The 13,809-nt window shown below is 39.3% G+C and overlaps 2 protein-coding genes across 2 annotated transcripts; one reads left to right on the forward strand and one right to left on the reverse strand.

The window, feature by feature from the left end:
• Positions 1–326: 326 nt before the first annotated feature.
• On the reverse strand, positions 327–7,950 carry LOC106096052 (centrosome-associated protein Alms1a). Its single transcript, XM_013263574.2, has 5 exons — positions 7,440–7,950; positions 6,091–7,324; positions 1,264–3,384; positions 601–749; positions 327–545 (listed from the first exon to the last, which is right to left on the reverse strand). Exons 1-5 carry the CDS (start codon positions 7,827–7,829, stop codon positions 483–485), a joined length of 3,957 nt encoding a protein of 1,318 aa, XP_013119028.2. The 5' UTR covers positions 7,830–7,950; the 3' UTR covers positions 327–482.
• Positions 7,951–9,046: 1,096 nt separating this feature from the next.
• On the forward strand, positions 9,047–11,864 carry LOC106096054 (N-acetylgalactosaminyltransferase 7). Its single transcript, XM_013263579.2, has 3 exons — positions 9,047–9,634; positions 9,780–10,256; positions 10,318–11,864. The coding sequence occupies exons 1-3, from the start codon at positions 9,430–9,432 to the stop codon at positions 11,409–11,411; spliced, it is 1,776 nt and encodes a 591-aa protein (XP_013119033.2). The 5' UTR covers positions 9,047–9,429; the 3' UTR covers positions 11,412–11,864.
• Positions 11,865–13,809: the final 1,945 nt, after the last annotated feature.

The following is a 13,809-nucleotide window of genomic DNA, read 5'->3' on the forward strand; positions in this document are numbered from 1 at the left end:
TATCTTTATTTAATTTATTTTTTCCCTCATAAAAATCGGTTCTGACCTATTTAGAGGGGACTGTACGACGTCTAAAGCGCTGTCGTCAGTTGTTATTATACTACCCATGTAATCAATTAAAATTGAGATAACATACCTGTAGTTTTCGAATTGCTCAATATATCCTTTTGATGATCCATCGAATGAAAAATTGAAATATGTGCATATAAAGGGTGTCCAAAAATGAAATGGTATACGTTTGGGACACTACAAATTTGCGTTCACGTTCAGTTTCGTTTGATTCACTCACCTCATACAACAATATTTATATCATCTTTTAAAAGTAGTTAAATTTAATAACATTTTATTGTTTTTTAGCATAAAAAGTTTCTCCAAAGAACAGTTTGTTATTTATAACATAAATTGGCATAAATATGGTCTTCAATATTTTCCTAATATTGAACTTGTCCTTATAATGTAATGATAGTGTGTCGTGTCATTAACTAAATAACAACTTTGCTATGATTTAAGGATAACTTTCCGCTACGCACACGCTTTTGTAAACGCTAAAAATAGAATTGTATTAAAGCCTTATATGAACTAGTCGAGCACTTTGCTTACCAAATTAAAAACATCCCTCAAAACACGATTGCCTCTACGTTTTCTCTCTTCTATTTCTTGTTGCTTGCGGGCCACAACTTCGGGAAGAGCGGCAACACGTTTATTTGTCAAAGCCTTCATTTCTTTTGTCTTTAAAATGCGAAGTTTTTCTGAAAATAAAGAAAGTAATAGAAATAAAGTTCAAAGTTTGAGAATTAAATGCCATTTTGGCAGCTATACTAGCAATTGCTAGTCAGAATAATTTATGCCCCTTAAAATATGCAACATTATTGATTATGCAATCAAAATAAGAAAACTATTGGGTTGCCCAAAAAGTAATTGCGGATTTTTCATATAGTCGGCGTTGACAAATTTTTTCACAGCTTGTGACTCTGTAATTGCATTCTTTTTTCTGTCAGTTATCAGCTGTTACTTTTAGCTTGCTTTAGAAAAAAGTGTAAAAAAGTATATTTGATTAAAGTTCATTCTAAGTTTTATTAAAAATGCATTTACTTTCTTTTAAAAATCCGCAATTACTTTTTGGGCAACCCAATAGTTAAAACATTTTGATATGATGATCTACTATCAGATAAAATGGCACAAAATTTGATATCGTCTTTGCGCCGAAGCTTCAACGATTTTTACTAGGGATGTAGCGTTTTGCTTAAATTTACTTTTACTTACGTATTGGTGGCGGTGGTAGATATCTTAAGCGACGCTCCAAAGAATTGAAGCTTGTATTTTCAACTATATCTCTCAGTTGTCGATCGCGTTCCTGACGCATAGACTGTAGTTTATTGAGTATTGCTTTGCGTTCCTTGCACTGCTTAAGGAAATTCGGTTTAGCCTTCTCCAAATGGTCTTGCAAACTCAATTGAGGTTCATTGGATGACTTTGCCAGACATTCAATATTGTTTGTGGTCAAAATGGCAGCAGATTCTGTAGTGGCCAACACCTGTTCCGCTGAGCCAGCAATATTTTGTTCCAACTGTTTATTATCAAATTCAATAACATAGGCTATACCACCTTTAGGTCTAACATTAAAGGCTGATGCTGTGGCAATGGTATGGGGCTTTTTTTGTTGTTCCAAATTTTTGGCATAGAAATAAGGCTGTAGTTGATGCGAAGATTGCAGTGGTGGTATTCTTGCAGCAGCAACATCGTCATAATGATGTGTAGTGGTGGGTGTGGATGAGGCATTGTTGGAACCCATGGGAACCGAAACATCGGATGACATACAAAATATGGAATTAGAGGAAGTAGAAGTTGTTGCAGCAGCACTCGAAGTTGAGGGTTTTTGTGTAGTTTTGCGTTGATTGAATGTGTTTGCTGTGGTGGTGGCATATACAACCCGCACGGATGAATTGCTAGTATCCTGCTCTTGTGGTGTGGGCGGTAAATTGCTTTGTGGATATGCATATTCTGTAGGGGAAAATCTGCGATTTATGGTATGCGGTACCGAATAATAGCCAGTATAGGCGGATGGTTTCTCTTTAGAGACTTGTACATGAACCTGCTTTATGGGCAAATATTTAAAGAGATTTTGATCTTTCTGTTGTTGCTTCAAGGCATCATAGTGATGTTGTTTTCTAGTCTTATATGAGGCCATAAACTCTTGTTTTCTTTGTTTCACCATATCCCTTAAGGTTTCAGTGCCTTCTTGGCTATGATCTGAATTAGTGATGGGAGTATCAATTTTTTGCCTTTGCACAGGCTGACTTTTGGGGGGATTATTTTCCGTAAATTGTTTTTCCTTAATAATTGTAATCTCCTTTATCGTATGCATTTTTTCGGTATTTCCTCCTTTGGGATGTTCTTCATCTTCTCCTACTTTTTCATATACTAATTGAGTTTCTTTTTTTCTCTGTCTACTTTTTTTTGTATTCTCATTTAAATTTATCATATCCTCGCTAGACTCCTCCAGTATGACTTCGATTTCTTTTACCAAGCGCTCGGCTGATTCACTTAAAACAGAAGATTTGTCGGAATATACAGTGTCGTATAGTTTATCTGTTTGTGTGCAACTGATGGATGACTCCTTGGATTTATGCGAACTATCATCGCCGCTGGTCGAGTTGGCAGATTTTTGTTCCTCCTGAATGTCATGTTCATCATGCAACAACAAATTTTTAAGGCACTCCAGACGATGTATCTCATTTTCAATCCAATCTAATTGTTGATCACGTCCACAGCTATGCTGTTTGGATTTTTTGGCATTCTTTTCACGCCTCAATGCCTCTTTGTGTTCCGCAGCAGCTTTCTTTTCATTTTCCTCGCGTTTCTTCTCCTCATAATCTATTTCGGATTGTGTTAAAGGGTTAAGCCATTCCCTCATGGTGGGTTGCTCGCCTTCCATTTCGTTGCTAATTGTATTTTTACGTAACGACTTTTGTGTTGGTAAATCGTGAGATGATGTACTGGAAGTAGTGGTTGTAGTTGTGGTACCTGAAGAAATGGTCCTCGTTGAAGAGATTACATGAGATTTCTTTGACTTGACACTGTCCGTTGAAATTGAAGTTTGTGTTGCCTTTGACTTGAGCAAATGATGTTCACCTTGCAATGCATTTCTTAAAGTTTTTTGCTTTGCAATTAGTTCACTTTGCATTCCATTGTTATGTTTTGTTGGAGTAGCAATTGGCACATTATTGTTATTAATACTAGATGCAGTGTCAGTGGCATAGGGTGGTTGTAGCTGCTTATTACATGTGGATTGTTTGTTGCTGTTGCCAAGAACATTTTGTTCGTGCTTTCTATTATTGGTAGATTGCCCCCACTTGCATCCGTGCGGGCAAGTGTTTTGATAAACTGTGGGTTGAAAAGGAGACATAAAAAATGACATTTAGAAATTAGCGTATATGTGAAGTAGTTTCTAGTAAAGTATGGGTTCAGCTGATTGGTAACAAATTTTAAATTAATTGGAAATATTTTAATAATGGAAATATTGAAAAATTGTTTATACCACCCTGGGGATAACTATGAGCACCACACGGTTTGGAACTCTGAGCTTCGATTTATGTTGCGTTCATCGCTGTCATGATGAGCCCAGCTGAGAGCTACCGGTAACGTCTACAGTTTGCAGATGGTGGAATGGTTCGCGGGTATAAGGGGTAACTGCGATTGCAGGCGCAAATATTTTGCGGCACACAGGCCTGGTGACACCGCCTGTGATACTCACAGAGGCACATTTTGAAGTCCCATCCTGGATGACCAAATCCCAAATCAACCACCCTGATTCAACCTAACCAGACGTTACAAGATAACTCCTTTGAGTTGCACGCCAACGCTATCATATTAGGCGACACCAAGATTGAACTGTATCACAATTACCTCCTCTCAGTAACTGTATGTACGCTGGCTATAGCCCTGAGCACTGCTCGTTGGCTAAAAGTGCATAGTCATGGTAGACTTTGAAGATCATCATGGATTTTGGCACTCCAGCATTAGGGATGAGAGTAGCAGCACTGGCAAAACAAATAGATGACTCCTCTTTCTGAAGACAAGAAATGAAGACAACCTTCGCATTATCATAGAGCTTCATCCTCCGAATGATTTCATAGTCCCTGAACACCGAACATACGTCAATCAGAAGAAAGCAGACTGGAAAGTCTTCCGGGACCATATCGAAAACATATTCCGACGGCAACCGCCGTCTTCTTCTGACCTTATTTGCATTGCGAACGGCCGGTTCTATCAAAGCAGATAATCGTGACGAACTTTGCCGAACCAAACCTGGCAGCACGAGGATAAATGAACGGAAGCTGCAACACAAACTCTGGTTGTCAAATTGTGGTCGATAATGAAGTGTAACCGGTACAAGGAGTGGGGCATTTCCGTTCGTGGTCTGACTGGAATTCATTAAAGGAATGCACGTATACTGGATCGTCGCAAGAATCGTTGTTGTTGTTGTAGTAATTACATTTGCATATGGAGGTAGCGATCCTCGTCAAACTCCTAAAGATGACAAATCTCTTCCCGTCCATTGGACCGATCCCCGCGAGAACGTAGTGCTCATCGGTTATTTAAAGGCGTCAAAAATTGGACTTGTCATATGCAGCATAATATGCACATAGCATTTAAGCAAGATCAGGTGTAGCCCGGCCTCTCACTGAGACTCAACTCGATACCGCTATTTGTCCGTGACTGCAGTTACTGCTACATCGTAGGGAGCATTCAACTATACGACAAATGACCATGTTTACAGGCACGATTATTGCCCATTCGACGCCATGTCAGCCATGACAACACGTCACTCTAGTCAGACCTGAAACGCTGGCACACAAATTATATGTTTGGTCGCCAGTCTTTTGTGAAATTTAGGGATAAGAAGTCGAAATACCGTAGACTGAAACTGGCAATGTTAAACTTCTAGCTTTCCTCCACTCCACCCCAGACGGCATTTAGATCGTTTCATATGCGGACGATTTTACGATCATGGCATCAGGCCTCCCACCCATTGATGGCATCTGCGATAGGTTAAACGTCTACCTCAACGAACTTGCCTCTTATTTCGCTGCAAGAAATCTGAAGATATTTGCCACTCAATCTTCAGCCATTTTGTTCATAACATACACGCATGAGGTGCGTAGGGAGCTGAAAGTGATGGTCGACGGAGTGACAATTCCGATCATGAAGTGTCTCAAAATACTTGGTGTCAGATTTGAAAGCTCTTAAAAATTCTATTCGCATGCCACAGCAATTTGCGATACAGTCAAAAGTAGAAACCAGGTTCTCAAGTCACTTGCCACCAGCACTTGGGTTGCTGATAAAAAAAAACCTAGTTGACCACGCACAAAGCAATATTCAGTTCTGTCAGAATGCCGCTCTTCGAACTGCGACGGGAAGTCTTCTCAGTTCTTACCTGGACCACCTCCAAAAGGATACAAAGATTGTATCAGTGCGAAGATAGAACTATATGTTGTCTCAGCAATACCTTCTGTGCCGTTATCGCACAAACCATTCAAATCGTCATCTTGTGGATAGGTTTCCATTGCCCAAAAGCCTTAAGTTAGATCTATATGATATAGAGCGAGAGTTTCAGACCTACAAGAGAGATCCTCTAGACCAAGCGGCATATCAAGCGAGTATTGACAACATTCATGCGGACGCAGAAGCAGATGCGGTGAATAGCTACCGGTGTGCTAATTGGAGAACGACCACCACAGTTATGACTGAAATTTTTCAGAGGTTTTTATTTTCTCATAGTGCTGGCGGCGCTTGTGAGTATGTGTAAACTTCCCTTCTTGCGTAAACTACTCGGCGGCAAGCAGATCCGACTCGGCAATAAAAAGGAGGTTCCTTATCATTGAGCTAAAACTTGTTTCGGACGCACTCATTAATAAGTGAAAAGTATTCCTGCGATTCCGCAATGAAAACTTGATTCGTCAAAATAGCTATTTAATACTGAGCTACTTAAAAAGCTCAATGTTATCTTCTTCGATTTGCTTGGCTTGTGTAATTTAAGGGACTTTCTTCTTATTCCTTATTAAAGTTGTAAATTTTATAGATACTTACCTTGAGCATTTTCCAATTGTTCACCCGTCGAATTTATAGTAAGCTGCGATTGATGTTCCCTACAATAGGAAGCCATTGTTTGCAGTGGCGAAACTCCCACGCTACATGTCTGTAAAACGTCATGACTTTTATTATCCTTTCGTCGGCGAGAATATACAGCATCGTAGACATTTTGCTTACTGGATGCAGAAGATTCGCCGCTTTTAGTGCTGGTTTGATTAGACTGCTCATCCAAGGCTCCCTCCGTTAAGCGTGTCAATCGTTTAACAATATCACGTATGAGTTTTTTCTTTTGTTTTCCATTAACACTTTTTGCATCGATAAGAGAGCAAATTAATTGAATGCCTAAATCCAATTCTGGAGCTTGTCTCGTTAAAGAAAATGATGTTCCTGTCGATGTTACAGAATTGGTATTGGAAGTATTTTCTTTATTTTCATCTAAGGCAGATTGGAATCTAGATTGCAACTTCTTAATGCTATCGTATTGATGTTGCTTGTGTGCTTCTGTCGATTTCTCGTTCATGACCTTTCTTTTCTTTAGCAAATCTGTAATGCTCGTAATAAAAGGATGTTGGGCTGGTGGTATATTGGTATTGGAAAGATTGCTAGATATGCCTGCCGATGATCTTGAAGATCGGGACTTTGACGATCTAGAAGAGTAATATTCAAAGCTAGAGGGCGTTGCTGTACCCTCAACGACAGACGCTGATGCAGACATGGACACTTGAATTTCCTGAGAATGTGTAGTGGCTGGTTTAAGCAAAGACGTTTGTGCATATTTCTCGAATTTCTTTTGCAATGATGTTGAAGAAGTACCTTGGGATACCATTTTGGGTCGGGCACCTCGGTTGTTTATCTTTCCAGAGTGACCTTCAACCAAAGTGCTGCAGGCTAAGGGTGGTGTAGCATGTTCAGTGGTGTTATTTCTAACTATATTAACTTGTTTAGGCTGATTGATGCTTTTATTCTGTTCACTGGGAAACTGATCTTCTTTGTGGCTCTTTGATATTGCCACAGCCACAGTTCCCTCAAGGGATTCTCTTAGTAAGGATCGTTCCAAAACACTTATATTGCTAGCGGACATGGATTTTCGATAGCCAACATCGCCAAAAGAATCCCACTCGAGTCGCCTATGCGTTTTGGCTACCGAATCTGGTGTTTTTACTTGCTTTGTTTCTTCATGGGGGCCCTGCTTTTTAGGAGTGTGTATATTTTCGCTAGATGTACTGTAGACCTGAAAACGAAATTATGGTTGTATTTTTATTTGTCTTAAAGATGTATGACATCTCATCTTAAATAAGGCGTATATCGTTCTTAACTAAACAATATAATAACTTCAATTAACCTACCTTAGCATTATCAATTTCCACATCCATATTAATATCAAGCATTACATCTTTAAAAACCAAGTCATGATCGTGAACATCAATGTTTGGCATACTTTTACTATTAACTCCATAACAGTTATTTAATGGTCGTACAGGCATCAACGATAAGGCATCACAACTACTACTCGTTGAAGAAACGTTATCTCGACTTCTTGTGCGATGGCTGGCTCCAACCATAACAACTCTCCGTGCTTCATTACTAGATTGTGTCCTGTGACTGCCTTGACTACTGGCGGGCGAATAAATCCGCATAAAATTTTCTAAATCACGCCCTTTACCAGCCTTTTCACAATATTCCAATATAGTTTCATTTATACGAGGAGTCCTAGGCAAGCCACCGCGTCGCTCCATTTTTAAGATGTTGGCACGCTTGTTGCAAGAAGCAAAGGAATTTTTATTGAGATGGCCACACGAGCCACACAAACACAGCTGTAGATAGGTTGTGAAATGCAGATGGTTCTTAAGCAAATGTGTGGATTGAGGGATGCTAGAAGCGGTTAATTAATTTGAAATAGAATCTCCCTCCCGTAAACACAAACAAAAAAGAAAACAACCCCAATTTTCCCAACAAACCAAAGATATTTGACTAATCGATTATTTTAGTGATGTAAAAATCGAGAAAAAAGCAAACAATTGCATTAATCGGCGTCGTATGAGCCACGAACTGTATGAGGACATTAGCATATTTATATGGTAACGGTTGTGTTTGTAAGGTCATATTATCAGAATGATTGTAGAAGCTCCAGCGAAGAAGTCACTTGAAGGCAAGCACTGTGGTATACGCAAACAGGGACAACAAAAACACCGATCTGATCAAACACGGTACGTACAACAGTCTGCCATTGCACTGCCAATGGTTAGATCAAGTGGTGAACGACATCTCGAAGCTAGGTGTCAGAGATTGTTGCAGGAAGGCAGAAGATCGGCACGCTTGGAAATCTATTCTAAGTTCGGCTAATGGTAAAAATGTTCTATCATAGTGCAAATTACGATTATTCGCTTGCGATTATCTGTTATCGCATGGTACCGATATTGATCCTATTGGAGTTTAGCCGAATCACCAGAAAGATATTGATCGTCCCAAAACGACACAATCCGAATGGCATTTCTTTTTAATTCAATCCGTCTATGGAACTCTTTACCACTATCAATTTTTAAGCAACGCAAGCAGTGTGAAGGCGGACTTATATACTATGCGCTCGCATTAAAAATGCAACTCTGCAAGAAAATTCCACAAAAGCAACTCACAAAAGTTAAGCAATTTCTAACTTTGACGCCTTAAAACGCTACTTCACGTATGGCAACACAGAATGATGCTCGAGCTCAATCCTGAAAGTTGAACATTCTTTAACCTTTGCGCGACGTTTTTGTGGGATTTATTTACAGAGTTACATTTTTAATGCGTGCGCCTGGTATGTAATACAACCATCCACTAAATTGGTTTAAAATAAAACACAGCAAATGTAAACTTCGCATAACATCAACTCATCACCACTAATAGCCATCAAACTTTATAACGGCGTCGACGTTTACCATGTCCAACTCGGTTCTCTGCTCTTGACATTTACCATTTCTTATTGTTGTTTTTATCTTTTCTTTGCGGCAGAGGAGATCAATTCATAATTTTCTTGGATTCTTGTTGATGTTTTGTGTAGTTTTGTTGTTGTTGGGATCGATCAGGCCGTGTGTGATGGTGCATGAGAGCGTAAGAGTGAAGAACATAGAACATAATAAGAACATCAGAACTTAGAGAGGGACGCAAAGAAATTTATTACGGTTATAGCCATTAAACAAAAAAGCACTTTCCACGTCGACAAACCGCTTATCGGCTTTTGTGGTGTATGGCTTTGGCTTACACCGCACCATTTGGCATTTAAATTGTAATACAGTGACATTTTACCTTTAACTAAATTGCTGTCTATTGGCAGCAGCAGCAGCCAGCAGCATCAAAATGCGTATTACGAACTATCGGAATGGTCGAGTTTGCCGTTTGGCTCTTGTGTGCTTGGTAATTTTGCCACTATTGTATCTATTGACGACATGGAGTGATGGCCATAAGCGAGTTTCAGAAGCATACCAGGCAAAATTCGGCACCGCGCGTCGCCACTACCAACGTCTGGAGGGAAGGCCCAAAGAAACACCGATTTTGGTGGAGGGTAAGTGGGGATTAATAACAATGCACAAAAATATTACACATCTCATTTGTATTTGAATTACATCCGTAATGTAACCAGCTTGCCAAGTAAACAAAGAGCAAAACCCGTTTAAATTGCAACAATTATGTTGTTTTTGTTTTTACAGGTTTGGGTAATTTCGAACCCAAGTTGTTGGAAGAACGTGTTGGCCCTGGTGAAAATGGCGAAGCTTATCACTTGCCGGCTAATAAGAAAAACGAAGCAGATGAGTCAGAAATGGAATACGGTATGAACATGGCCTGTTCCGATGAAATATCTCTGCATCGTAGTGTTCGCGACACTCGCTTGGAAGAATGTAAACATTGGAACTATCCATATGATTTGCCCAAGACCAGTGTGATTATTGTCTTCCACAATGAGGGCTTCTCCGTGCTCATGCGTACCGTCCATTCGGTAATAGACCGAAGTCCAAAGCATGTTTTGCATGAAATTATTTTGGTTGATGACTTTTCGGATAAAAAGAATCTACGAGAAGAGCTGGAAACCTATATCGAACAGTTCCATGGTTTGGTGAGACTAATACGCAACAAAGAGAGGGAAGGTTTAATTCGTACAAGATCTCGAGGCGCCCAGGAGGCTACGGGTAAATAAAAATACACTTATGTTAATATGTGATGTCTATTCAATATTCCTTTTATTTATAGGTGAAGTCATAGTCTTCCTTGATGCTCATTGCGAGGTGAACACAAACTGGCTGCCACCTCTGTTGGCCCCCATATATCGCGATCGCACTGTTATGACTGTACCCATTATAGATGGCATTGATTACAAAACATTCGAATATCGTTCGGTTTATGGCAGTGAGAATCATTTCCGCGGCATATTCGAGTGGGGTATGCTGTATAAAGAGAATGAGGTACCTAAGCGGGAGCAAAGGCGCAGACAACACAACTCCGAGCCTTATAGAAGTCCTACACATGCCGGTGGTCTGTTTGCCATTAATCGCGAATACTTCTTGGAACTGGGAGCTTATGATCCAGGCCTTTTGGTTTGGGGCGGTGAGAATTTCGAATTGAGTTTTAAGATTTGGCAGTGCGGTGGTAGCATCGAATGGGTACCCTGTTCCCATGTGGGCCATGTTTATCGTGGTTTCATGCCCTATAACTTTGGGAAATTGGCCAGCAAGAAAAAGGGTCCTTTGATAACAATCAACTACAAACGTGTCATAGAAACATGGTTTGATGATACCCACAAAGAATATTTCTACACCCGAGAACCCTTGGCCAGATATTTGGATATGGGAGACATAAGTGAGCAGTTGGCTCTGAAGAAGCGTTTGAGCTGCAAATCATTCCAATGGTATATGGATAACATAGCCTATGATGTATATGATAAATTTCCCGCATTGCCTGCTAACTTACATTGGGGTGAGCTACGGTCAGTGGCCTCAGAAAATTGTCTGGACTCAATGGGCAGTCAACCGCCAGCAATTATGGGTCTCTCACATTGTCATGGCGGTGGCAGTAATCAGCTCATTCGATTGAATGCAGCCGGCCAATTGGGGGTGGGTGAACGTTGTGTGGAAGCCGATCGCCAAGGCATTAAATTGGCTGTCTGTCGCCTAGGCACAACCGATGGCCCTTGGAGTTACAATGAAACTACTAAGCATTTATTGCACAGAGCCCATAAAAAATGTGTAGCCTTACATCCGCAAACACACCAGCTATTCTTGGCTCATTGTGATGCCCAGGATGGCTATCAACAGTGGTATTTTAAACCTATCAAACCCAAATACTAGACAATCATTAATGTGACCAGCAGCGGGGCTGAGCAGCTTAATCCCCAACTTGCCCACACAGCGCTACATTGCGGCAAACAAAAAAATCCAATACAGCCTATAAAATAATTTTATAAGCAATATATCTGTTAGGAAATTATACATAGAGAATATAGACAAGTTAGTGCAGAGAGAAGGAGGAACGATTTGGTCTCGACGTTAAAATATTATACTACACAAAAATATTTTGGGGTTTCAAACAACGGATGGATCTATGGGTTTTTCTAAAAAAGCTATAGATTAAAAAACAAGAACAACAACAAAAAATTATAAGAGACAAGTATATTTACAGAACTACATAGTAAAACACACATACAGATATAAACACAAAGCCAGGGTATACAACTTTTTGTGTATGCCCCCTAGATTGCTCAGTTTCTTGAGAATAAAGAAGAACAAGCATTTCAAAATCAATACCTTGTGCTGCTGATGTGAGCAAATGTAACTCAAAACAAATCAAAATATTTAAGCATTATTAATTTTAGTCGATATTTTATATATATTTTTGAATAATTATTATTTATAAGAGGTCTATTTTACTTACAAAAGGAAGGATTCTTGCAAACATTGCCAATTTCTTAATAAGAAATAAATTTATAATTTTTTTTGTTAACGCAGAACCACCACCAGCATTCTCAACATTCTTCAAAATACAATTTTATGTATTCTTACGCTAGATACTCTAATTCCTATGCTGTCTCTTTGTTATTTGTGATAATTATAATTCTTACTAATTCTATGTTGCAAAATATCAAAAAACTTAACTATTCTGTATTAAACTCTCCTATTATTTAATAAGTTTATTATTATTATATTACAATACTATCGTATATGCTCTTTTAAACAAAACATTGATAAATTGAGATGAAAACAAAAATAAATAATTTGAAAACAAAGTCTGACTAACTAGCATATATACTAATAAAATTTTTCCAAAAAAAAAACAAAAATATAATTTGATGTATTTTTTTATGTGGCAAAGAAAATTGTGTCACGAGAAAATGCAAAGCCAGAAGGCAAAAGTCGGGCCGGTTTTCCAGCCTTGGGAATGAAAATCACTCTAACCTTACGCCACACTGTTGGCACCTAGCCAAGTAAGACACAGGCCCTTAAAATCCGCACAAAAGTCTGCATGACATATGGTCCCGCCCTCTGTAGCTTAGCAAGCGATACCATTCGGTCTGGTTGATTTGTAAGGCTCAGACAAAATTATTAGTCTCAATCCGAAGGACATTTGTAACACTGGAAATAGCCGGTGTATTCACCACATCCGAGCACCGCGGATAAAGCGTTGTAGCTAGGAGTTCGGAACTAGACTCTGTTCAAGTTCCGTCATCTCTCAGAACACTCCCAAAAATCTTCCGGTCCTTACCCTCTCCAGCGACACACAGAAGCCGACCCATAAGGCCGATTTCACCTCGCTCTGGTACCGGTTCATGGACTCCTTATATTGTTCCCGATGCGTACCCTGCCTCGAATTCCGCCTCGGCTTTCTCAGCTCTTCATTCCACCAAAATAGGCCTTTCTTTGACCTTTACAGATGTCTAGACGAGTAAGGCCTTGACTTCAATCTAACCTAACTAAGGGAGGAGATGAATACTGCTGAAAAATGTGGGCATAGATTCCATCTCCATAAAAGAGGGCGTTTTGGGTTTTCCACAACAGAAATTTCTTACTCTACTGCAAATAGTTTCTTGATAAGTATGCAAACACACCTAATATTACGCAGCAGTCGGTAAACAAAAAACAGCATATTGTTGATTACCATCTGTTTCAATTGGCCTACTTTTCCAGTAGAAATTTGCAGAGAGTAAGAACAACATTTACTCTCTTTCGTTTTTTTATTTGAATAAAGCAGAAGTTTGAAGCTGCAAATTGCTGCTGGGAAAAAAACACCCGATAGAAATCTCTAGGCTCTCACTCACTCACGAGCTCTCTTCTACCGGCTAGTATAATTGGCGAACGACTTCCAGAAAAATTTGTAGCGCGGAAGTTAGCATGACGCTGGGTTCAAATACTGGCGAAAAATATTCAACGGTGGTTATCGAAATGCGATAACCCGCTCAGACTAGAGCTGGCAAAATATCGATGACAATATTGATATTTCAGGTTTTGGCTGAATATCGATTGATATTTTTCATATCGATACTTCAAAGTTAACACTATTTGTTAAAATTGAATAAAAAATTTGCGATCCGATCGGAAATGTATCTCAGTAAAATATTTTTCAACAGACTTTCTTGTTGAGTATTTCAGGTATGGTTCCGTTTTTACTTCTTGAGCCTATAAAGTGCCTAATTTTCATTCAATTAGGCTAACAATTTTTGCAATGATTTCTCTCTTGATTTCTAACGGACTT

The sequence above is a fragment of the Stomoxys calcitrans genome, chromosome 4 (genome assembly GCF_963082655.1).
Source record: "Stomoxys calcitrans chromosome 4, idStoCalc2.1, whole genome shotgun sequence".
Classification (NCBI taxonomy): domain Eukaryota; kingdom Metazoa; phylum Arthropoda; class Insecta; order Diptera; family Muscidae; genus Stomoxys; species Stomoxys calcitrans.

Excerpts from the sequence above, each read along its gene's own strand:
- LOC106096052 (XM_013263574.2), bottom strand. The coding sequence starts at position 7,829 with ATGGAGCGACGCGGTGGCTTGCCTAGGACTCCTCGTATAAATGAAACT. Across the intron at positions 7,325-7,439 it reads TGGAAATTGATAATGCTAAG|GTCTACAGTACATCTAGCGA; the intron begins GTAGGTTAATTG and ends TTTCGTTTTCAG. Across the intron at positions 546-600 it reads TGAGGGATGTTTTTAATTTG|CGTTTACAAAAGCGTGTGCG; the intron begins GTAAGCAAAGTG and ends TTCTATTTTTAG.
- LOC106096054 (XM_013263579.2), top strand. The coding sequence starts at position 9,430 with ATGCGTATTACGAACTATCGGAATGGTCGAGTTTGCCGTTTGGCTCTT. Across the intron at positions 9,635-9,779 it reads AACACCGATTTTGGTGGAGG|GTTTGGGTAATTTCGAACCC; the intron begins GTAAGTGGGGAT and ends TTGTTTTTACAG. Across the intron at positions 10,257-10,317 it reads AGGCGCCCAGGAGGCTACGG|GTGAAGTCATAGTCTTCCTT; the intron begins GTAAATAAAAAT and ends TTTTATTTATAG.